Source organism: Urocitellus parryii, chromosome 4 (genome assembly GCF_045843805.1).
Source record: "Urocitellus parryii isolate mUroPar1 chromosome 4, mUroPar1.hap1, whole genome shotgun sequence".
Lineage (NCBI taxonomy): Eukaryota > Metazoa > Chordata > Mammalia > Rodentia > Sciuridae > Urocitellus > Urocitellus parryii.
Genome location: NC_135534.1, coordinates 160,732,287 through 160,758,390, shown reverse-complemented (window position 1 = coordinate 160,758,390; position 26,104 = coordinate 160,732,287). Strand labels below are relative to the sequence as shown.

Sequence of the window (26,104 nt, the reverse complement as noted above, 5' to 3'; positions counted from 1 at the left end):
ATGAGAGGCATCAGCAACATCCTCTGGCAGATCCATATAGCTAAATGGGAAAGAGAATGCGCACGCCCACCAGTTTCCTTATCCCACCTGGGACTGCTGAAGAATCAGTGGGCTAACCAGGCAAATGGGCATCAGCAGCTGGTATCCTAACTAGTGGTGTCCTAAGTCACAGCCAATCAGCTCTGGGGCTTAAAGTTACTCCTCTTTCAGCACAAATGATTTCCTTTCTTTTTAGTAGAGATTGGGAATGACTAATTTTGCCCAACAAAGCTTACCTAAAGGAGTAGGATTCTAGAAAATAAGAAGAATAGCCTATGGTTTACTCTAGGCTTAGAGAGTCTGACCTGGAGGACAAAGCCAGAAATTCAGGGCCCATGGGAAGGTACACTTGATCTCCTCATTCATTTTGTCTCATAATAAATGTTTTAGCCACAATCTATTCTGTATCTAATGACAGGACATGATACTGGTAATACATGGACTTTCTGACAGTGGAAACTGATTTGAACTGACTCTTCACCTTTTCCTAGGGTTAGTGGCACAGTTTAAGGTCATCAGTTTACTCTAATTAGAGGCAGCTCAGCATAAATGCACTAGAAGCCAGGAACCTGGGCTCTGGTCCAGGCGGCATGATCTTGAGCAATGCTACCTCTAGGCCATGGTTACATCATCCATAGAACAAGAGTGCTCATATATGATCCTCAAGGCCCCTTTCAGCCATACAACAATGGGGTTTGGTATTATGGAAAGTACCCCATAAAACAAGAGTGATAGCCACCCCTAAATTTGCTAGCAGTGTGAACCCCAGTTTCCTCAAACCTAAAATAAGGATAATAAAGCCTAATTTTTCCTGGAGAGTTGTGAGAATTAACTTCAAGTAGATGTGAAATAATATATATATATATATATATATATATATATATATATATATATATTTCTTAGTAAAATCCTGGTACATGGTGTTCAAGATATAATACATTCTCTTTACTTCCACAAACCATCACACAGTGGTATAGAATTTATGAACTTAGCCATAATACGTTTAAGCTTGAAAAGAAAATATATAGTCAGAGTCTGTTTCTAGCTATTTTGTAGTCATCCCTCAGTACATGCAAGGAATTGGTTCCATGATCCTCCTCTGATTTGGTTCCAGTTCTCCATGAAAAATGGCATAGTATTTGCATGTAACCTATGTACATCCTTCTGCATACTTTAAATCATCTCAAGATTACAAATAATGCCTAACTTAATGTAAACGCTATGTAAATAGTTGTTATACTCTATCGTTTAGGGGGTAATGACAAGGGAAAAAGTCTCTACATGTTTAGCTCAAAGGCAACCATGCAGGCTTAACCAGATTGTACATAATGTGCCATTGCTTAAACCTACAGATGTGGACAATCTGGATATGAAGGGCTGACTGTATTTTAGTGCTTTGCTCACTTGCTCCTTGGAGTACTTAACTAAACCACAGCCCCAAGATGGACAGGGAGAAGGAAGGAAGGAAGGGCCTGGAGGATATCTGGCTGCCTGGGAGTGGCAGCCCTTTCTCAGCAGTGAGGTAAACCTTTGTAAGTGGCCAGCCTCTCTCTTCAGGTGGTGACCATATTACTTATCACCCAAACTAGGACACTACTGAATGTTTAAAACTATCTCAAACAAGGAAGTATGTCCCTGCCACCTTTCAGGCTTACTTTTTGTGACCTTTCTTGACACTTTAAAGCTAAGTCTGATGTCCAGATGATGAATGAGCACATTGCAAAATAAGATATGCAAGTGAGCAGTTTAAAAATCCTTCCGTGTTCTTCAAAGGCAAAAAAGAAGGTAATTTAACAAACTGGAGAAATATACATTGATTTTAGATAGATGGCTACTATAATAAAATAGTTGGGTTTTTATTATTATAATGTAAAATTTTGGTGCAGCATCAACAGACATTTTTGTAAAGGGAGGGAGAGTAAATATTTTAGGTTTTGTGAGCCATATGATCTCTGATTCAACCAAACAATCTGCCCTTATAGTGCAAAAGCAGCCATAGATACTAAGTAAAAGAATGGGTGTGGCTATGTTTGAGTAAAACTTTATTTACAAAAAAGGGCTGCAGGGTAGGCCTTAGCTTGTGGGCTGGAATTTGCCTATTCTTGTTTTAAAACAATGGTTCCCAGACTAATAGAATTCACAGGAACAGGAAAATGAAGATAGATATCTGAAATTGACTTTGGATTTCTAACTTACTTTGCTAGGTAATGAAGTTTAAAAAAAATCATTATCTCATGGCCAAATTTCTTAGAATTTTTAAACAGCAAAAGTAGAAAGGGCCTGGATTCAGAAACAATTTAGCTTTATGAAAAACCCACCATATTATCTATATTTTAGAAATTTTTCTGTAGCTTGATTCCAACTCTGTCATGAATACACTCAGATTAACAGATGGATCATTTGAGTTGCTTTTGGAGATCAGTGGGGTGTGGTACAGTAGAAAGAACATGGTGTTCATAATTAACAGCTTTAGATTTGAATAAGGTTAAAGAAGTACTAAGAAGGAAGGGATGAGCAGCACTTGAACATTCCCTTAGTGGAACAAGAATCCTTTGCCATGAATAGCTATTGCAAACATACACTCCAATATTCAGGAACCTGAGAACTCACCAGTTGCCACTGTGCAGGGTACCATGCTGGGGGGCAATTGAAGCGGTTGCAAGCTTGCACCGTGCTGGGTTTAGGATGGCGACACAGATCATCAGCCAGGATTACCATTTCATTCAATTCTCTGGAGAGCAGGTGAGAGCAGAAGACATCTCTGGTCTGCAGGCCTACACCACAGGTGAGACTACATGGACTCCACTTGCCAATTTCCCACCTGAGAAAAAAAATCAGAGAGGACAAAGACTGCCTTAGTTCCCATTCAGAGATCATTTCCCATGAACTCAAGGGTCATTAATTGATTAAAAATCTCCAACTGGGAATGTGGGAAGTTCTAGGCAAAGATTGGCTAGGAATTCTATCCTGTGCCTAGAACACGTCCTTCCTCTTTATACTCTAGAATTCACTGAGAGTAAAGCAAAGAGGGTGGCAAAGTAGAACATCCAATATTTACCTACAAAATCTCCAGTAATGATCAAACCATGTCTACTTTGATGGAACACACAAGCTTTGTGAAAATTAAGGTGCTATGTGACAAATAACTTATGTACATAAAAAGTTTGGCTACCACATATTGAATGGTGGGTCTAGGAAAAGATTTTCTGCTAATTTTTCTAACCCCCATTCTCAGTGAGACTGAAAAAAAAAGTTGTGCTTATTATTCTTTGGCTTCAAAGTGAAAGGTCATTGGCTCCAACTTTCTTCAAACTTCCATCACAGCCCAGAAACATCTCTGTCTTATGTATAAATATCATCACTGCCTGGGACTGGATAATGTAACAGAAGTGGAGGCTGCTAAATAGATCAGTCTTCCTGAAGGGAAGTAAGTGGAGTGAGCGGCTCATTATCTGGACATAGAAGTCAAACACACAGATGAGTTGAGTGCATGAATTGGCCAGTTCTAAATGGCTGAGTCTTGAGAAGTACATTTATAGTGAGCTAAGGGCCTATAAAAACAGCCCACTGCACCTCCCCATTGTTGCAGCCTCCAAAATGCGAACGATAAGTACAAAGCTCAGTTGCTTGGGCTCCAAGTCAGAGCGTTCTCTAATGATCAGTTTTAGAAGGTTCTGTTTACAGTAGGAGGCACAAAGATTCTACAAACGGGAGTTCGCCAAGAAAAGCATGGCAGTAGATCCCTGAGTAGCTAGTCTGCCTAGCTTTCATAGCCAGCTCAGAAAATTGGTTTAACAATCTTTGGCCTTAATGATTTTCATCAGACTGTAAAAGTAAGTGTCTACTCTCATCTTTTCCTGCTATTCTAATAGGTACCTACTGTCCTATTCCTATGTGCACTACTCCTTTCATCTACACTGTTTATACTTGTAATGAACTACATCCCTTTATGTCCCAGAGTTTGCTAGCTCCATCTTTATGTAAGCTGTATTCCTTGTTTGGAATACCTTTTGTCTTTCCCTTATCCCTCAAAATTTCTACCATTTCTACATATTCGAATTTCACCCATATTTAAAAGATGGCATTCACACTTGCTCCAGACACTGGTGATTTCCTCAGTTGGATTATAGTTGTCCTGTCTGTCCAGGGTTCTGCTACAGAACAGACCTTCTGAGGTCAGGCCTGTGTCTGAGTCAGTTTTGGAACACTCACAGTGTCCATCATACTACCTTGTAGATGATTAATGTAGAAGGTTAATAAATTCTTGACAAATGAGCAAATAGAAGGGGTCTTCCATCGCACAGGGCATGTAAACACATTAGCTTATTCAGTTTTCTCCAGAGACATAGGATCCATTGATTTCACTCACTTTATAATTGAGGGAATCTGAGAATCCAAAATGCTGGATTCTTAAGATGCCCAAATGCCTATCATTTATAAATAGTAAAGCCAGGATTTGAACTTGGATATATCTGACTCCAAAGCCTGTGTTCTTCCTATTGTACCATGCTGTCTCCTGCAAGTACCTTAAAAATTCTCCTATAATCATTACAAAATTTTAAATGATTAGAAGAAGAAAGGCTGGGTGGAATATAGTTCGTTTTGATCCTTATGTGAATTTATATAAATTTCTCTTATTTTTAACCCCCCAGCAGAATTATTTTCAAGTTATAAATGTTGTGGTGCAAGAAGGGTTTTTAGATTTGTCCAAACATAAAAGGATGTGGGGAAAAAGAAACACTCATACATTTCTGGTGGGACTGCAACTCAGTGCAACCACTATGGAAAGCAGTATGGAGATACCTCAGAAAACTTGAAATGGATCCACCATTGATCCAGCCACCCCACTCCTGGGTTTATAACCAAAAGACTTAAAATCTACATATTACAGTGACACAGCCACATCAATATTTATAGAAATTCAATTAACAATAGCTAACCTATGGAACCAACCTAGACGCCCTTCAACAGATGAATGGGTAAAGAAAATGTGGCACATATACACAATGGAATATTACTCAGCCTTAAAGAAGAATGAAATTATGGCATTTGCAGGTAAATAGATGGAGCTAGAGAATATCATGCTAAGTGAAATAAACCTATCCCCCCAAACCCAAAGCCTAATGTTTTCTCTGATAAGTATATACTGATCCATAGTGGGGGGTGGGTAGGGAAGAATAAAGGAATTTGGTTTGTGTAGAGGAGAGTGAGGGGGAAGAGTGGGGTTGTCAGGATGGGAAGGTCAGTAGAATAAAACAGACATTATTACTCTGTATACATGTAGGATAGATATACTACTGAAATGACTCTGTACCATGTAATAACCAGAGGAGTGAAAAGTTGTGCTCCATTTGTGTATAACATGTCAAAAGGCATTCTACTATAAAATAAATAAATAAATAAGATTTGTCCAAATATTATTTCCTGCTCCTTCGTTCTAAAGGTTGAGAGTCTAGAGGCTCTCCCTTCCAATGACTCTAAAGAGGCAGAAGTGATGCTCTGAGACTTCCAAGGCTAGACCATAAAGGATACAGTTTCCCATGATGCTCTCTCTAATGGCTTATTCATGGTGGGGGGAAGCTAGCCATCATGTCAGGAGGACACTGAGATGGTCTTAAGGAGAGTCCACCTGTAGAAGAATGGTACCACTGTCAGCCCAACTTGCCACTCATGTGCATAAGGTACCTTAAAAGCACATCCTCATACCAGGCTAGTCTTTGGATGACTGTAGCCTCAGGAAAGGCCTTGTGCCCAAACTGTCTATGGTTCTTCCAGATTCCTTACTCAATAAATTGTGGGGAAAGGATAGATAGCCACTAGGTTTGGAGGGAAATTTGTTATGCAGCAATAGACAACTAATACAAGTATGCACCCCTCTCCAATGTATATATAGTCATCCAAAGACATATAAGAATATTCATAGAAGCACTACTCATAACCACCCAGATGAGGAAAAACAAATGCTCATTAACCGATGAATGAATAAAAAATTATGATATGTTCATACAAAACTATATAAAACAATGAGAATAAACCATAGCAATAAGCAACACTGTGGATGGATCTTATAAACATGAAACGGAGTGAACAAAGCCACAAACACAAAAATTGATATGTTTCATTTCATTTATATAAGCTCAAAAACCAAAACCAATCCGTGGTGTTAGAAGTCAGGCTGGTGGTTACCCTTGGCAGGTAGGAGCTAGAAGAGGGGTATGGTGAGGAGGGCTTTCCCGGATGTTGTCTAGATCTGGGTACTGGTCTGGGTCCAGTTCATGAAAAACCACTAAGTCTTACACATAATATTTGTATATTTTTTTGTTTGCTGTTTCAAAAAGGGGTTTTCCCCCCAACTTTAAGTGAAATCATAAAACACGGGAGTCAAACAAAGTCCAACAACCACCCCGATGCTGATGACTGCTCTGTGTGTGTCTCAGAGGGCAGCTGCCTGCATGGTTGGTGCTGACCCCAGGTTCACCTGTGCCAGGGCACAGGTTTTTATGCTCACTCCCTGGGCCCCTGCCCCCACTTCTGTTGTAAACCCAGTTACCAGGACCTTGAAGCAGAGGCATTTTGACAGCTATTAGGCCAGTTAAACACTGCACAGAGAAACTCACAAAGCAGACCTCTCTGCCTACCCTGATAAAAGCACATTTCACATTCCCAGGGAAGGAGGTCAGCAGAAAACCATCTGCACATTAAGCACATTTGCTGATTCTGGGTCAAAGATATTTTAATCAACTTAGGCCAAAAAAAGGGAAAGCAGGGACTTTTCCCTACTTCTGTCCTGCATAGAAGCTGCCCTCATGGGCTGTGGATCTTGCATTTTGGACTTGATTTTGGCTTCCAGAACTGGGAGACAATAAATTTCCATCCTGTTAAGCCACTGAGCCTGTGATACTTTGTTACAGTAGCCCTAGGAAACTAAATCATTTTAACCTCAGCATTTCACACAGTGTCTGGAACACAGAAGATGTGCAGTTAACTGTGTGGTCATTTAACCGGAGTTGAATTTTCAGTGAACTGTGTGTACCTTTGGATGAGTCACTTGGCTGGTCAGCATCTCAGCAGTGTCCTTTACACAAATGCTTGCTTCCAGTTTCAAAGTCTCAAAAGCTCTGAACACCATAAATTTTTCTTCAGTGCGGTACAAGCTCTTTTTGTGACAAAACTGAGCCTAAATTGACATGCTTTGATAGGCTGCATCCCACTTTGGGTAAATATTTATACATTTTTACTGCAGTAATTTTAGCCTGTTGGAGTATGGCATTTTCCTCCAGAAACTGCTAGGGATATTATACAATTTATGTCTTAGTCATCCAAAGTCTTTCTAAAATACAAAAAAATCGTGAATTCTGAAACACATCTGCCTCCGTGGTTTTGGCTGGAGGCCCGTCGCCACGCATGAGAGGGTGGTTGAGCTGGTGGGTAGGGTTCTTGCCCTTCTAGGCTTTAGGTGTTTCAATCATGGTTGGGCTTTCAGCCAGAATGTTACACAAACTCTAGTTTCCCCCACATTTTTTTTCTATACTTTTTCTTTCCTCTGAGCCCTTCTTCATATTAGTGTCCCCTTTGTCAAACCCTTTTTGCAGGAGAGGTTCTGAGTTGGTGCTCTGTACTGCCAGACTTGCCCACTTCCAGAACAATCGACTCCTGACCCAGGGCATGCAGGAGCCGGGCGACCCTCCTCCTCAGTGATTGGAATTAGCCTTCCTACCTCTGCCCAGCCAGAGGTGTTCTTGAGTTGACCATCACTGTAACTGGATTTGAGACATTAGACTTGGCTTCCTGATTCTCACTTTATTTCCCTGACAGCAATGGAGATCTGCCCAAAGTCTAGCCAACTGGACTGGTCCTGTCGCTCTATCTCCATCTGGCCAGTCACTGGTCATGGGTGGGCAGAGAACCTTTAGCCATAAGTCAGAAACCAGAGCCATGTACCTGACCTCACACATGATCACCAACAGCGTCATACTAACACTTACACAACATTTACCACGAACCAGATTGTGCTAGCTGCTTTATGTGCATTATTTCCTTTTAATTCTCTTCACAGCCTCATGAGACAGGTATGATTATCATCTGGATTTAACAATAAGGAGTTGAGGCCTGGAGAGGTCAAATCATGGCCCCCAAATGCTTGCTGCAGGCAGATGTCAATGTCATCTACATCATATCCAAGTCTACCCTGACTTGGGCACGGGGCACTGAAAATGGAGCTGCTCCTTATCATAGGGGCCAGCACAGTGGGTGTGTAAGCTTCAGCTCTGCATCATCCCACCTTCTTTTGCTGAGGTCCCCGTAGGACCCGGGAGAAAGGCCACCCAAGATGTGGAGAGGGGAAATACTGGGGAATGATACTGGCCAAATTATATTGTTATATCATGTGTGTGTGAATATGTAACAACAAATTCCACCCTTGTGTACAACTTTATTGCCCCAGTAAAAAAAAATATGGGAAAAAAAGAACTGATTTACAATTTGTATCAATCTTCTGAAGAAGTTTCTCAGTTTTACTGATACATTAACAGAAGCTCTGAAGCCTTAAGTAAATTGCCCAAGCTCATGCAGAAAGTAAACAAGAGAACCAGGATTCAAATTCAGGCAGCTTGGCTCCTGCATGCTTAACCATCACACTGTCTCTTAAGACCAGGATGACTGAGTGGTCAAGGCTGGACACCCCAGTGTGCTGAGCTTCAGAAAGTTATAAATGACAACATTGACAGATCTATTTCTTAATGACAGAAACAAAACCATGGACACCACCCAGGGTCATGCATACACTTGCAGTTGTGATTTCAATGAAGCAACAATGCTCCTTGGCAGCAAAATGGGCAAAGGCACTGTGTGGTCCTCCCAAAAGAGATGTTTGCTTTTAAAGGTGGCCATCAGAGTTAATGTGGACAATCAAGGGCCCACTGTGGTTGGCCACTTTTAGCAGCTTGTGTTAGTATTAGCTACACAAAAGGAAGGCTTTTTGCATTCTTTTGCATAGGGCTCATTATGTGAGTTGCTTGGTTTCCTCTGCCTTAGTCTTTCAGAAAAGGTAATGACCTTTGCCTCCCAGCAACTGATTATAGCTGGTATAAAGGCACATAATTTCTAATGGCAGACTCTCCCCACTCCAAGCTATTATGCCCTAAGAACCTTCTCTTACCTTGGCTTTTGCAAGAAATTCCCCTCCCCCAAATTCAATAATTTAAAGTGCACTTTTTCTTTGGAAGAGAAACACCATTGTAAACTTTAGTTTTTTGTTAGAAGTATTTCTTAAATTTGTATGTAATACTTCAATTTGACATTTCTCCATACCATTTCTATCCTGTGATTAAAAAAAAAGTCCCTGAAGATATTTCTTTCTTTTAGAATGCCTCTGAGGTCAGGAGGTGGAGGACAATGCAACAGAAATAAATAGGACACCACTGATATGGCCGAGTCTAGAAAGCTTAAGGTAGGGCAAAGAGACACAGCCTAGGATGCATCCCACTTTCAGTTTTTCATCTTTCTTACCAGTGTCTTCCAGTTTATCTCCACATCTCCCAATATCCAATCTATTCCTAGCTCACAGCTACAAATGTCAGTCCCAGTGCAAATATGATCACTTTACTTGCTGTGATTCAAACCTCCTTTGGTGTCAGAGCTGAGTTTCAGTAGGGAAAGGAGCCAGTATGTGCAGAATTCAGCTTTGGTCCAGCAGGAGAGGGGGCCCTATAATTCTGGAGCTGAGCTTTCAAACTGGCTTTTTTCCTCCTTCCTCTTCCTTCCTTCTTCCCCTTTGTGGGGGATGAACTTTAGCATGTAGTTTGGTTGGGAGTGGCTAATTGGCATGTGATAGGCTTCAGCATTGGGCCAGGGTAGCTGGGAGTCAAACATTCAGGGAGAACTGAACAAATACATAGATATCTAGAAAATAATGTGGGCCAGGTTTCTTACTGTCTGTGAGGGGAATTACAAATATGAAAAGCAGGAAGACTAGAGTAATCCTGTACAATTGGATTGGTGTTGAACTCATGTTTTTTAATACATAGACACAATCATATCAACAGCTATAAATGATATAAACATAATATTTCTATCTATATAGTACTTCCTAGCTCTCTCCACTGAAAGGCCTAGAAGCAATGGCATCCTAGAAGAATTAAATATATCACATGTCCAGATCCTGGAATCCATTTAGTAGAGAATTTAGTTCTCTACTCAAAGCAACCAGTTCCTATAGAAATGGCTGACACCAGGTCAGGTTCTGCGGGAAGGAAAAATGGACCTGGAACATCTTGTTAGACCAGAAAACTGGGAAGTGCTCAAAGAATGATGAGTTCTATGTCAAAAGGACAGTGGGAGGCCTGGTTGAGAAGGACTCCTATTGGCTATGTCTGGAACGATTGAATAGTAATAGATTTTAACCCTTTGAGTAAAACAGAAATTCATAAATAAATAAATAAATAAATTCAAGCAAGCGCCACTGCAATGGAAAGCCTATTAATAATCTAGAAGGAACAGAAGAATTTGGAAAGTTACCATTCGGTAGCCATCATGATAATTAACTCAGGTAAGAATAGTCGATGGGTATTAAATGTGGTAGGTGAAAAGCCAACGAGGAATAGATATTTACGTAGGATCAGATTCTTTCCTTACTGTGGTCTGCATGTGTCTCCCTGAACTGACGTGTTGGAAACTTGATCTCCATGGCAGCAGTGTTCAGAGGTGCGGCCTTTGACGTGCTCAGGTCATAAGAATGGACTGATGCCGTGTAAAAAGGGCTTGATGAAGGGAATCCATTCCCCTTTTGCTCTTCAGCCCGCTGTCAAGTGAGGACACAGCATTCCAAGGAGCACCCTGGAAGAAGACAGCAGCCATCCCCAGATGCCAGGGGCAGAATCTTGAACTTCTTAGCTTCCAGAAGTTTAAGAAAATATTTCCATTCTTTATAAATTACTCAAAGACTCGATTATTCTGTAAGAGCGGCACAAATGGACTAAGATATTCTCCATAAAATACTTGTTCCTTACTTTTATTAATAGGTGTGAGATGCTTATTAATTTTATAGTCAAGAAACCTGGCAGACATAATTTTAATCAAGCAATGGGTTAACATCACCAGTCATGGGACATAACGACCACTGTCTTTCTCCTGACATTATGCTGTTATGGTTTGGAGATGAGGTATTGCCCTAGAGCTCCCATGTTTTATGCAGGAATATTCAGAAGTGAAATGATGAGAGTATGAGAGCTGTAACCTGATCAGTCCAGCCTAGTTTGAGTGGACTGACTGGGAGGTAACTATAGTCAGATGGGGGATGGGTGGAGAAGGTGGATCACTGGGGTTGTGCGCTGGAAGGGTGTCTCTTCCCTGCAGCCCCTCACCCTCCCCTTCTCTGGTTCCTGAACCTGCCATGAGCTAAGAAGCTTTTCTTCACAGGGCCCTTCAGCTGTGATGTTCTCCATCACCTCCAGCCCAAAGTGATGGAACTAGCTGAGCATGGACTGAACCTCTTCAACCGTGAACCCCAATAAACTTTCCCTCTTCCGTTATTCTTCTCAAGTATTTTTGTCACTGCAATGAAAAGCTGACTAACTCAAATGCACGAAGAAGAAAATAGGATACGTGTGGATTACTTATGTCAAAAATTCAAAATCATGGGCTGGGATTGTGGCTCAGCAGTAGAGCGCTCGTCACGCACATGTGAGACCCTGGGTTAGATCCTCAGCACCACATACATAAATAAGTGAAATAAAGGTATTGTGTCCAACTATGACTAAAAAATAAATATTAAAATAAAATTCAAAATCATGAGAAAATGTCAAGCAAATCCAAATGGAGGGAGATTTTTACAAAGTAACTGGCCTGTACTCTTCCAAAATATTGGAGGATATAAAAGATAAGAAAAAACTGAGGAACTGTCCCAGATTAGAGGAGTCCAAAAAGAAATGACAACCAACGCAACCTGTGATGATTCTATATTGAATCTTGAACCTATAAAGGACATGATGGGACAAATAGCAAAAATTTGAATGGCGTCTATGGGTTAGATAGTGATATATTGAATCAATGTCATTTCTTGACTTTGATGGTTATATTGTGGTTATGTAGGACTGTATTCTTGTATTTAGGAAAAATATGCTGAATTGTTAAGATGCAATGGAGTATCATCCAAAATTATTCTCAAATGGTTTGAAATGATTAAAAAATAGGAAAATGAGATGCAGGGCACAGAAAACACTATCAGTTTTGCAACTTAAAAAAACTAATTATTTAAAAAATTATCAAGGTTATAAAAATATATCAGTTTTGCTTCCTGTCACCCATATTTCAACTCCTTGGCTGTCCTGTAAGGTGCCTCACAAACTTGAAATGTCATTCTAGTTTAGTTTCAGGTTGCTGCTCTGCTCAGCTGTGCATCCTCTTCTGTGCTCTCTCAGTAGAGTCCAGTCTTCTTTGTTGGATTCTGAACATCCCCTCCAGTCTGAATACTTCTCTGATCTCCCTTCCCACAGAGCAGACCTTTTCCTTCACAGCACACCACCATCTGTTTCCTCCTTGTAGTGGCTACTTCTTCTGCCCTCAGGCTCATCCCCATTCTGCTGTAGGCATTTGTTTCTGGGCCTGTCTCCCTCCCTAAACTAAGCTCCACAAGGGCAATAAGGACCCTTATCTATCTCAATATCTCCAGCAACTACTACTACTCATGGTATATTGCAGATGCTCAGCAGGGTATGATGGCGTAACATAGACCATGGTTCTGGGATCAGATTGTTCATGAATGAATTGCACCCTGCCACTCTGGTTGAATAGTCTTGGGAAAGTTACTTAACAATCTACTCTGAAATAATAGGAACACCTACTCCGTAGTGTTGTTAGGAAGTTTAAAGTGAGAACTTCTATGTTATGGGCTAAACAGTGCCTGGCACAGATAAAAGGCTCCATAAATATGGGCTCACATGAATTACTGTTACTGAGTGCTCAGTAAATACCTGTGCAGTGCAGGAATAATTATTGGGAGGACAGGGACTAAATGAGAGAGTGAGAAGGCTTCCTGGAGTGTCAGAAGCCTGAATGTAACTTATTTAGCATTCACCGCCCCAAGTGGGAACAGTACTCACCATGGTCAAGAAGCCTTCAGCAAAGAGGGGAGAACTGACAGAAACCCAGGAGACATAGTGAAAGTGTTAGGTAATAGCAATGAGCTAATCACTGCACTATTTGGCTCAACCACAGGGAATGCAGGAGGTCAGCAGACACACAGTGTGGTACTCATTACCACTGAATCTGTGTGACCCATCTGCTTCCCGAAGCCCCTTGGCCTAGGTTGTCTCATCTAGTCCTCCTAACTCTGAGGTAAGAGAGCTGGTGTGTCATCCCTGCTGTGTGGATAAGCAAGCTGAAGCCGTTTCCCCAAAGTAGGATGAGAACTCAGTTACTCCTTCTATGCTCCTCAGTCACTAAGGGCCAGTGGATTGAATGATGAAGGGTTCCAGAGAGGAGACCTCAGAGAAGATGAGAAGAAAAGCCACCACATAGATACAGCAACAGATCTGCTCCCTGGCCCCTTACAACCGCTGTATTTTAGGGAACTCCAAATAAAAAATAAATAAAATTTAAAAAGATGTTAGACAGTAGGGACTGAAAGATGTGTTTAAAGGCCAAAAAAAAAAAAAAAGAAAAGAAAAGAAAAAGGAAAATCAACCAAAAGCATGTATGATAAATAACACCAGGAGAAACAGGACTGCCTATATGAAACAGCAAGGAAATAGGAGATAGAGTCGTGCTTCTCTTGGAAGTGATCCTGCTTGGCATGAGGTTTTGGCTCCACAAAAATAGTTATAGCCAAGATTACCAAACACCTGAGGTGGCAAGGCACTCATTTCCACTTGTGAACAGCATGGTGCATGTGAATGTTTCACTCAGACCAATTCACCTCACCTTCTGAATTGTTGCTAAAAATAAAATAAACCATTACCAACATCTCTTATCAAGTTTTCTTTGCTGTTTTTTAAGTTAATGATCTCTCTTAACAAAAAAGTGATACTTGTAGCAAGATACACTTATGTCTCTTATCATTATTAGCATGCCATTTGTCTCTAAACCTACTTCCTTCTTGGAGAATGTCAAAGGGCAGAATAGTATTGATATGGATTGGATCTAAAGATGTCTCCCACAGAGCTCATGTGTTTCAATATTCAGAGTTGAAACAATTAGATTATGAAAGATATAACCACATTGGTAGATTAATCCATTTGATGGACTAATAATTTGAATGGACTACTGGGTAGACAGTTGGGACTTGCTAGTGGTCAGAGGTCACTGTATCAGTCCATGGCTCCTTTCTTTCACTCTTTTTTGCTTCCTGGCTGCCATGAGCTGTTATAATTATTGGCTGTTAAATCCAGATATGAGTTTCCTGATAAACAGGTTAGTAGGGTAGATTATATAAAAATTCACTTTTATTACTTTTTATTTCCTCCATCATGCCCTTTAGCCATGAAGTTCTGTCTTACCTAAGTCCAGAGCAATGGCGTCAGCCAACCGTGGACCAAGATCCCTGAAACCATGAACCCAAATGAACTTTTCCTCCTCTAAGTTGTCCTTGTCAAGCATTTTGATCATAGCAATGCAGTGCTGACTAACACCAACATCAAGAAGAGTGCCAATCACACAAAGTGTCTTCAGTCTTCTCCACACACTTCTGTGTCTGAAAATACCCATGTGCTTGTTCACCTACATATAGCTTCCCTCCCTCAAAGATTCAGTGAAATCTTCCGCGCTCTGGTTTCCAAGCTCTGATCACTGACTTCTAGGTGAAGGTCAATTAAAAGGAGGTAGAATTTCTTACTATTCATCCATAAAAAAAAAAAAAGAAAGACTGTCATTTGCAGTAATGTGGGTGAGTCTCATGGACATTATGTTAAGTTAAATAAGTTGATTTTACAGAGATGAAGAGTATAAGAGTAGATTCCAGACACTGGGAAGATTGTAGGGGAAGGAGGGATGGAGAAAAGATGGTTAATGGTCACAGGGTCACAGTTGGTTAGGAGGAATAACTTTAAAGGTTCTATAGCACAACAGGATAACTATGATTTATAACAATCAAATGCATATTTCAAAATAGCAAGTTAGGATTTTGGATGTTCTCAATACAAAGAAATGATAAATGTTTGAGGTGACAGAAATGCCAACTATCTTTGTCTAATCATTGCACACTGCACACATGTATTGAAATATCATGCTAAATCCCACAAATGTGTACAAGTATTATGTGCCAATTAAAAATTTAAAAATAATAATTCCTATTGGCTGTTATAATTCAGATGAGTTTCCTGATAAACAGGTTAGTAGGGTAGATTATTTAAAAATTTACTTTTTTTTTATTGGTTGTTCAAAACCTTACAAGGCTCTTGACATATCATATTTCAGACATTAGTTTCAAGTGAGTTATGAACTCCCATTTTTACCCCAAATACAGATTGCAGAATCACATCAGTTACACATTCACCTTTTTACATAATGCCCTATTAGTAACTGTTGTATTCTGCTACCTTTCCTATCCTCTACTATCCCCCCTCCCCTCCCCTCCCATCTTCTCTCTCTATCCCATCTACTGTAACTCATTTCTCTCCTTGTTTTTTCTTCCAATTCCCCTCACAACCTCTTTTATGTAGTTTTTTATAACAATGAGGGTCTCTTTCCATTTCCATGCAATTCCCCTTTTCTCTCTCTTTCCCTCCCATCTCGTGTCTCTGTTTAATATCAATCTTTTCTTCCTGCTCTTCCTCCCTGCTCTATTCTTAGTTGCTCTCATTATATCAAAGAAGACATTTGGTATTTGTTTTTTAGGGATTGGCTGGCTTCACTAAGCATAATCTGCTCTAGTGCCATCCATTTCCCTGCAAATTCCATGAATTTGTCATTTTTTAGAGCTGCGTAATACTCCATGGTGTATAACTGCCACATTTTTTTAATCCATTCATCCATTGAAGGGCATCTGGGTTGGTTCCACAGTCTAGCTATTGTGAATTGTGCTGCTATGAACATCGATGTGGCAGTATCCCTGTAGTACGCTCTCTTAAGGTCTTCAGGGAATAGACCAAGAAGGGCAATAACTGGGTCAAATGGTGGTTCCATTCCCAGCTTTCCAAGAAATCTCCATACTGCTTTCCAAATTGGCTGAACCAATTTGCAGTCCCACCAGCAATGTACAAGAGTACCCTTTTCCCCACATCCTCTCCAGCACTTGTTATTGTTTGACTTCCTAATGGCTGCCAATCTTACTGGAGTGAGATGGTATCTTAGGGTAGTTTTGATTTGCATTTCTCTGACTGCTAGAGATGGTGAGCATTTTTTCATGTATTTGTTGATTGATTGTATGTCCTCCTCTGAGAAGTGTCTGTTCAGGTCCTTGGCCCATTTGTTGATTGGGGTATTTGTTGTCTTATTGTCTAATTTTTTGAGTTCTTTGTATATTCTGGATATTAAGGCTCTGTCTGAAGTGTGAGGAGTAAAAATTTGTTCCCATGATGTAGGCTCCCGATTTACTTCTCTTATTGTTTCTCTTGCTGTGAAAAAACTTTTTAGTTTAAGTAAGTCCCATTTGTTGATTCTTGCTGTTAACTCTTGTGCTATAGGTGTCCTGTTAAGGAATTTGGAGCCTGATCCCACAATATGTAGATCATAGCCAACTTTTTCTTCTATCATAAGCAGAGTCTCTGATTTGATATCCAGGTCCTTGATCCATTTTGAGCTCACTTTTGTGCATGGTGAGAGGAGGGGATTCAGTTTCATTTTGTTGCATATGGATTTGCATATGCATTTGTTGAAGATGCTATCCTTTCTCCATTGCATGCTTTTAGCCCCTTTATCAAATATAAGATAGTTGTAACTTTGTGGATTAGTCTCTGTATCCTCTATTCTGTACCATTGGTCCACCCGCCTGTTTTGGTACCAGTACCATGCTGTTTTTGCTACTATTGCTCTGTAGTATAGTTTGAAATCTGGTATTGCTATACCACCTGATTCACACTTCCTGCTCAGAATTGCTTTTGCTATTCTGGGTCTTTTATTTCTCCATATGAATTTCATGATTGCTTTATCTATTTCTACAAGCAATGCCATTGGGATTTTGATTGGCATTGCATTAAACCTATAGAGGACTTTTGGTAATATTGCCATTTTGATGATGTTAGTTCTGCCTATCCATGAACAGGGTATATCTTTCCATCTTCTAAGATCTTCTTCTACTTCTCTTTTTAGGGTTCTGTAGTTTTCATTGTATAAATCTTTCACCTCTTTTGTTAGGCTGATTCCCAAGTATTTTATTTCTTTTGAGGATATTGTGAATGGAGTGTTTTTCCTCACTTCCGTTTCAGAAGTTTTGTCACTGATATACAGAAATGCCTTTGATTTATGCGTGTTGATTTTATATCCTGCCACTTTGCCGAATTCATTTATTAGTTCTAGTAGTTTTTTTGTAGACCCTTTTGGGTCTTCTATGTATAGAATCATGTCATCTGCAAATAGTGATAATTTAAGTTCATCTTTTCCAATTTTTATGCCTTTAATTTCTTTCGTTTGTCTAATTGCTCTGGCCAGTGTTTCGAGAACTATATTGAATAGAAGTGGTGATAAAGGGCATCCCTGTCTTGTTACAGATTTTAGAGGGAATGCCTCCAATTTTTCTCCGTTCAGAATGATGTTAGCCTGGGGCTTAGCGTAGATAGCTTTTACAATATCAAGGTAAGTTCCTGTTGTCCCTAGTTTTTCTAATGTTTTGAACATAAAGGGATGCTGTACTTTGTCGAATGCTTTTTCTGCATCTATCGAGATGATCATATGGTTCTTATCTTTAAGTCTATTGATATGGTGAATAACATTTATTGATTTCCGTATATTGAACCATCCCTGCATCCCAGGGATGAATCCTACTTGATCATAGTGCACAATTTTTTTGATGTGTCTTTGTATCCGATTCACCAGAATTTTATTGAGGATTTTTGCATCTAGGTTCATCAGAGATATTGGACTGTAGTTTTCTTTCTTTGAAGTGTCTTTGTCTGGTTTCGGAATCAATGTGATGTTGGCCTCATAGAATGAATTTGGAAGAACTCCCTCTTTTTCTATTTCCTGAAATAACTTGAAAAGTATTGGTATTAATTCTTCTTTAAAGGTTTTGTAAAACTCTGCTGTATACCCATCCGGTCCTGGGCTTTTCTTGGTTGGTAGTCTTTTGATTACTTCTTCAATTTCATCCATTGATATTGGTCTGTTCAAATCGTGTGTGTCCTCCTGACTCAGTCTGGGCAAGTCATCTGTCTTAAGAAATTTATCGATGTCTTCACTATCTTCTATTTTATTGGAATATAGGTTTTCAAAATAATTTCTAATTATCTTCTGTATTTCTGTGGCGTCTGTTGTGATATTGCCTTTTTCATCCCTTATGTTAGTAATTTGAGTTCTCTCTCTTCTTCTCTTCATTAGCATGGCTAAGGGTCTGTCAATCTTGTTTATTTTTTCAAAGAAGCAACTTTTAGTTTTGTTAATTTTTTCAATAGTTTCTTTTGTTTCAATTTCATTGATTTCCGCTCTGATTTTAATTATTTCTTGCTTTCTGCTGCATTTACTATTGTTTTGCTCTTCCTTTTCTAGGGCTTTGAGATGAAGTGTGAGCTCATTTATTTGTTGGTTTTTCCTTTTTTTGAGGAATGACCTCCAGGCGATGAATTTCCCTCTTAAAACTGCTTTCATTGTGTCCCATAGATTCCGATATGTTGTGTCTGAATTTTCATTTATCTCTAAGAATTTTTTGATTTCCTCCTTTATGTCTTCTGTAACCACTTGATCATTCAGTAACATATTGTTCATTTTCCATGTGATATTGGATTTTCCCTTCCTTCTTTTATCATTAATTTCCAGTTTCAATCCATTATGATCAGATAAAATGCATGGTATAATCTCCACCCCTTTATATTTATTGAGGGTTGCCCTATGGCATAATATATGGTCTATTTTTGAGAAGGATCCATGTGCTGCTGAGAAAAAAGTATATCCATTCGATGATGGTTGGTATATTCTATATATGTCAGTTAAGTCTAGGTTATTGATTGTGGTATTGAGTTCTATAGTTTCTTTATTCAACTTTTGCTTGGAGGATCTGTCCAATGGTGAGAGAGGTGTGTTGAAGTCACCCATAATTATTGTGTTGTGATCTATTTGATTCTTGAACTTGAGGAGAATTTGTTTTATGTATTTCGCAGCACCGTTATTTGGTGCATAAATATTGATAATTGTTATATCTTGTTGTTTAATGGTTCCTTTTAACAGTATATAATGTCCTTCCTTATCCCTTTGGATTAACTTAGTCTTGAAGTCGATTTTATTCGATATGAGGATGGCCACACCTGCTTGCTTGCGCGGACCGTGTGCGTGGTATATTTTTTCCCAACCTTTTACCTTCAGCCTGTGTATGTCTTTTCCAGTCAGGTGTGTCTCCTGGAGGCAGCATATTGTTGGATTTGTTTTTTTAATCCATGTTATCAGCCTATGTCGCTTTATTGGAGTGTTTAAACCATTAATGTTTAGAGTTACTATTGATATATGGTTTGTACTTCCAGCCATGTTTGATTATTTATCTCTCTTTTTTTTTTTTTAAATATTTCGTTTGTTTCTCCATGATTAGCTTTCCCCGCTCCATCTGTCTTTACTGAGGTACTTCCCACTGTTGGCTTTGGTTATTGTTTTCCATTTCTTCCTCGTGAAGTGTTTTGCTCAAGATGCTTTGCAACGCTGGTTTTCAGGCTGCAAATTCTTTTAGTTTTTGTTTATCGTGAAAGATTTTTGTTTCGTTGTCGTATCTGAAGCTTAATTTTGCTGGGTACAGAATTCTTGGTTGGCATCCGTTGTCTTTCAGTGTTTGAAATACGTTGTTCCAGGATCTTCTCGCTTTCAGCGTCTGAGTTGAAAAGTCCGTTGTTAACCTTATTGGTTTACCCCTGAATGTAATCTTTCTCTTTTCTCTTGTAGCTTTTAATATTTTCTCTTTGTTCTGTATATTGGATATCTTCATAACAATGTGTCTTGGCGTTGGTCTACTGTGATTTTGTATGCTCGGTGTCCTGTATGCATCTACAATTTGTATATCTGTTTCCTTTTTTATTTCTGGAAAGTTTTCTGCAATTATTTCATCTAGTAGATTTCTCATTCCCCTGGTTTGAATCTCTATCCCTTCCTCTATCCCAATGACTCTTAAATTTGTTTTTTTTATATTATCACATATCTCTTGTAGGTTTCTCTCATGATTTTTAAGCAGCCTATCTGAGTTGGCTAGACTCTTTTCCAGATGATATATTTTGTCTTCGTTATTTGACGTTCTGGCTTCTACTTGCTCCACTCTATTAATGATACTCTCATTTGAGTTTTTAATTTGGTTTATAATCCCTCATTTCTAAGATCATTGTTTGATTCTTTTTTATAGTCTCTATCTCCTGATAAAGATGCTTAACTTCTTCTTTTATCTGTTTATGTACTTCATTCTCAATGTGTTCTTTTGCTGCTTGAATTTGCTGTCTCATATCCTCTTTAAGGTTCCGTTCCATCTGTCTCAGGTGATCCATGAGTTCTTTATATGACCATTTTTCTGATGACTCTAGGTCCTCCTGAATATTTAGGCTGCCCTGCATTGTTTGCACTCCTTTTCTTCCTTGCTTTTTCATGCTGTTCATATTGTTTCTTGTTCTGTTTGACTGCTGAGTTACTGTTTACTCCTATAAATTTATTTGATGCTTGGGAGGAAAGGTATTAGAAGGGATGGGAAGGAGTCACTAAAGAGAATGAGAGTAAGCAGGTAGAATTCAAGGAAGGGGGAATAAGAAAATTGAAAAGAAATGTAAAGGCAGGAGAAAAGAAGGAAAGAACAAAATAGAAAATTTAAAAGAATTTAAAAAAATAATAATAGTAGAAATGAAAAATGAAATTAAAAAATAGAATAAAATAAAATAAGATGGATTAAAAAAACATTTAAAAGGACAGCAAAAAAAAAAAAAATTATAAATGTAGTCCTAGAGTTCGATTAACTGCTCTTCCAGTAGATGGAGCTATGCCTACCGGGCCAAGTCTCTCCTCTCAGTAGGCGGGAGTCAATCACTGTGCAGCAGTTCTTCCTCCCGGACTGGGCGAGTCTCCACTCCTGCTGTGGGCGGGGCCTTCCCCAGAGCTGGTCAGGGGTCGTTTGCAGCACTGGGCTGGCAGGTGGGGGGTGGTCGTCTGTAGCTCCAAACCACCAGAGGAGGTTCACAGAGTCGGGCCGGCCGGTGATGAGCAGGCAGCGCCAGCTCCCACACTCACTGCAAGGTTGCAGGCAGCGGCTGCTTGGTGCCAGCCGGCGGCGGTTCACAAAGCCGCGGCGGGCGTGGCAGGCAGCGCCCGTTCCTAAGTTTGCTGTAGCGTGTGGGCGGCGGCAGTTCACAGAGCCGGGCGGCGGGGCCCAGGTGGTCAATGTCTGCTCCTACGTTCGCTGTAACGTGTGGACTGCAACCACCCGGCAGCGGCCGGTGGTGGATCACGGAGCCTGGCCGGTGTGGGCCCAGGCAGGCCGCGCCCGCTCCTAAGCTCGGTGCACCCTGTGGGCCGCTCCTCTGGCAGCGGCCAGCAGTGGTTCACAGAGCCAGGCCGGTGTGGGCCCAGGCAGGGAGCGCCCGTTCCTAAGATTGCTGCTACGTGTGTGCAGCGGCCGGCTGCAGTTCACAGATCCGGGCGGCGGGGCCCAGGCGGTCAATGTCTGCTCCTACGTTCACTGCAACGTGTGGGCTGCAGCCACCCAGCAGCGGCCGGTGGTGGATCACGGAGCCTGGCCGGTGTGGGCCCAGGCAGGCCACGCCCGCTCCTAAGCTCAGTGCACAGTGTGGGCTGCTCGTCTGGCAGCGGCCAGCAGCGGTTCACAGAGCCAGGCGGCGGGGGCCCAGGTGGTCAATGTCTGCTCCTACGTTCGATGCAACGTGTGGGCTGCAGCCACCCAGCAGTGGCTGGTGGTGGATCACGGAGCCGGGCCTGTGTGGGCCCAGGCAGGCCCGCCCGCTCCTAAGATTGCTGCTACGAGTGAGCAGCAGCCATTTGGCGGCGGCTGGCGGGGCTGTGCCCCTGCTCTGCGTTGCCGAGATTCAGTAGTCTGTGACAAGCAGACACCTCCAATTAAACTTACTAGTTCCCTGTAGGTCTCCTTTCAGTGGAATTTTGCTTGAAGTTTCTCAGCCTGACGCATGTGGGTGTATTAATGAGTCTCTCTGATCCCCTTACCACGGACGCATTGAATGTGCTGCCTCTTCGCCGGCGGCCATGTTGGGCTCCAAAAATTTACTTTTATTACTTTTATTCTTAGGAGTTTAACATTTCAGCTGGCTTGCCTAGAATTCTAGAAATTTCTTATTAAAACTAGTACTTGGGTTATAGTCAAAAATCACAGAACAAGTTTTTTGAATCATAAACATAGTGTCATCTGTTGTTGTTTTTCGTCTCAAACAACATTTTTTATTCCATTTTTATTTCAGTTTTTCTCATTTTATCTTAATTGATCAATATCTTCACATTGAAGGTCTTCTGTTAATTGAGCCCCCTTCCTTTTCCAGAATTACCTCCCTCAAATAGAGAGAGCTTCTGCTGGGCTCAATGGCTTCTTGGCTTCCTAATACATCATTTTCTTTTCACATCTGTGAATTTTCTTCCAACATTTTTTTGCATAAATGTTCTCCCTGCTCCTACTGGAACATCTGATTCAAGCCATTCCTATTCAGGAAGTTTCCCTCACTGTCCAGCTCACATCAACTGCACCCTCTCTGCAGTCCTGTTGGATTTGCTGTTCTTGTGCTCTTGTTTATATTCTATAACACTTACAACATAGCAGTTCTGAGTCAAGTGCTAGAGCCTCTTATCTCCAATTCTGTTTGCTTAAATATTTTTCTCTAGTTATCCCATGGAGACTATATGGCTTTTCAGATTTGAGATCAAGTATTTTAGGGTTAAGGAAATCCATTGACATTCATCAACTCAGGACATCAACAACTCTATCTAGATATTGATTAATAGTTGGCATTGTTTGCTAAAACCCTGCAAGCCTAAATATTTCCCCCTGTGAAGGGTTGAATTTTGTAAACCCCCCCTCTCGCAACATACACACACACACACAAAAACAAACCAACAAGCTGAAGTCCTAATTCCAGTACATTAGAATGTGATCTTAGTTAGAAATAAGGTCTTTACAACAATTATGTAAAATGAAGCTGGCACGGTGGAAAACAACTATAAAGTGGCTTGGGAGGCTGAGGCAGGAGAATCATAGGTTCAAAGCCAGCCTCAGCAACTTTGCTAGGCTGTAAGCAACCTAGTGATATCCTGTTTCTAAATAAGAAATAAAAAGGACTGGGGATATGGCTCAGTGGTTAAGTGCCCTTGGGTTCAACCCCCAGTACAAAAATAAAATAAAATGAGGTTATTAATGGATCCTAATCTAATATGAATGAGGTCCTTAGGAAAAGAGTAAATTCCGACCATGATACAGAGATGCACAGAGGGAAGAAGGCCATGCAAAGGAAGATTAGAGGGATGCAAGTCAACAAATACCAAAGTCTGCTGGCACCATCAGAATTGAGAAAGAGGCAAGGAAATACCCTCCCCTGTAGGGCTCAGGGGCAGCACAGCCTTTTACCATACCTTGATTTCAAACTTATAGACCTGGAATAATATTTTTCTTTATTTTTTAAATTGTAAATCACACAGTTGCTGATACTTTGTTAATAACCCTGGCAAACTAATATTCCCTTGAGTCAGTTCTCATGAGCAGTTTTTAACCTCTCCATTTACCCTGTGAACAGAAACCTTTCTGGAAATTTGTGAGTTTTTTTCTACAAGTGGATTGTGTGGTAAGTTCAGTCCTTTATGTTAGGAGCCACAGATTTTATTCTATTATCTTCTACAAGATTTACCTCCTCTTTCTTTTCATCATAGGTGTTTTGCAGTCATGCAGGACCTTACCTTTTCTTGCCCACATCTATTTGGCCATTCACCTACATATGTGTGCTTGTATCTATTGGTTCATTTGTTGAAAATCTAGTAATATGTGTGCTAAATATAATGAGGACTTGGGCACAGGCACTAAAAAATATTCTTGAGTCTTATGGGTTTTCAGAGATAATAAAACACAGCAATAAGTGCTTTCCATTTACTTATGCATTAAACTAGCATTTGGTGAGCCAATATTGAGTGAGGGGACAGAGTAGTAAATGAAACAGGCATATACCTATATCCTGGGGGCTCACAGTCTATAAGTCAAATAAGTACAAGATATTAGAGAAGCACAAAAAGTACAGATTGGGAGTCCATAGGGAAGAAGGGAAAGGTAGAGTCACAAAAGGCTTCCTGAGGTCTGTGATATCTGGAGTGAGTCTTGAAGGGTGAAAAAGAGGTAGTGAGGCCCAGGTAGAAGCAGAGTGCTCCAGGCAGAATGAGGTGTGCGGAAGCACCAGGCATTTTTGGACTGACTTTTTTTTTTTTTTAATTTTCATGCTCAGTGCTGGAAAGAATATTAAGTAGAAAACATAGCAGATCTTGGAAAATTCCAATTCTCACTCAACTGTTTGCCTTGATGTAATTATGTGGGTATGTAAGGGAGACTGGAAGCAGAGGCACTTTGGGCAGACAAACCCCTAATGACAAAGGTGGCTTAAAGTTTGCACTTCAAACCCCTGAATGGAATATGCTCAAGTAGCCAAAGACAAAGATGGCCAACACGCTACTTTCCTGTCTGCCCTGAGTTGTCAGCTTAGCGAGAATGCCAACGGGACCATGGCACAGGGTGACGTGACGCTTCAACGAGGCCCTTCAACCTGTTTGATCAGAACATAAATCCAATTCCTTATAGAGGAAAAGCAAAAGATCAATTTTCCCTGGAGAGATCTCCCTGCCTCTGTTCTAAGAGTTTGATATGTGAGGAGATAGAGCAGGAAGCAGCTAGCTATTGATGCAGAGTAATTAATCCATCAGTGCTGGGACACACACACACACACATGGATGTTGGACTTGGTCACATATATAGAGAAGTATATGTACACACACAGACATACACATATACAGAAACACAGATGTTAGACACATACAAATACAGACATTGACACAGCTACACAGAGATTTAGGGAAACAGACACACACTGATTGAGACATGCACACACACTGATGTGAGACACTGACACACATGTACTTAGAGACATAGACACAGACACACACAAATCTCTACAGACCATGATGCCTCTGTTCCCACAAGTTTTCTGCTTACGTGTGTGGGAACAGCAGCACATGCTCTTTCTAGCCCTGAAGGATGTTTATGTGGGGGTTGAGAGAGAGAGGACTTTCTCAAATGCTTTTTTATCTGACCATGCAAATATGACCTAAAACTATTTTTCAAGTTAGGTACAAAGATCTCTAAGTAGAATGTGTTTTACTCTTTGATATTTTGTTATTTTAGGACAAGTTAAAGGATTATTATTAGGCTAATGTCTGAATAAGTTGAAAACTTCATGTCAGGATTTATATTGGCTTATTCAATCTCTCATTTGTTTTTGATTTTCCTTGATGCTCATTTATTGCTAGGATTTCTATCCATGGAATACTATTTTTAAACATACTTGGATTTGGTAGATTCCTAATCCCTAAGTCATGTTAACTAAACATGGGGCATAAGAGTATAATGTCAAAGACCCAAACTGGCCCCGAACTTTGGATTACAACATTCTATGCTTAGAATCAGCTTCCATTTGTGTTTTATTATCCTGCTCAAGTTACCCTCTCCAAATGTCAACTTGCTTATTAAATGGGAGCAGTAACAACAGTAACAACAATGGCTTCCAGTATTACTGGGTGCTTGCTATTTGTAGACACTGATGTAAGAACCTCACATGTACTAATTTACTTAATCTTCATGGCAACCATAAGATACAGGTACTATTATTGTCTCATTTTACCTATGGAGCAATTGAAGTAACTTGACCAAGGCCTCACAGTGAGTCAGTGAGGGGTCCAGAAGCTGAGCTAAGTGGTC

General features: G+C 40.4%; 1 protein-coding gene across 1 annotated transcript in view; it reads right to left on the bottom strand.

Annotated features, from left to right (window-relative positions):
• The window catches only part of Adamtsl1 (ADAMTS like 1), a 904,315-nt gene that overhangs the window by 112,697 nt on the left and 765,514 nt on the right, over positions 1–26,104 (bottom strand). Inside the window, exon 17 of the mRNA XM_077797045.1 lies at positions 2,650–2,860. Within this exon, the coding sequence (XP_077653171.1) occupies positions 2,650–2,860 (211 nt within the window). The remainder of the gene's footprint in view (positions 1–2,649; positions 2,861–26,104) is intronic.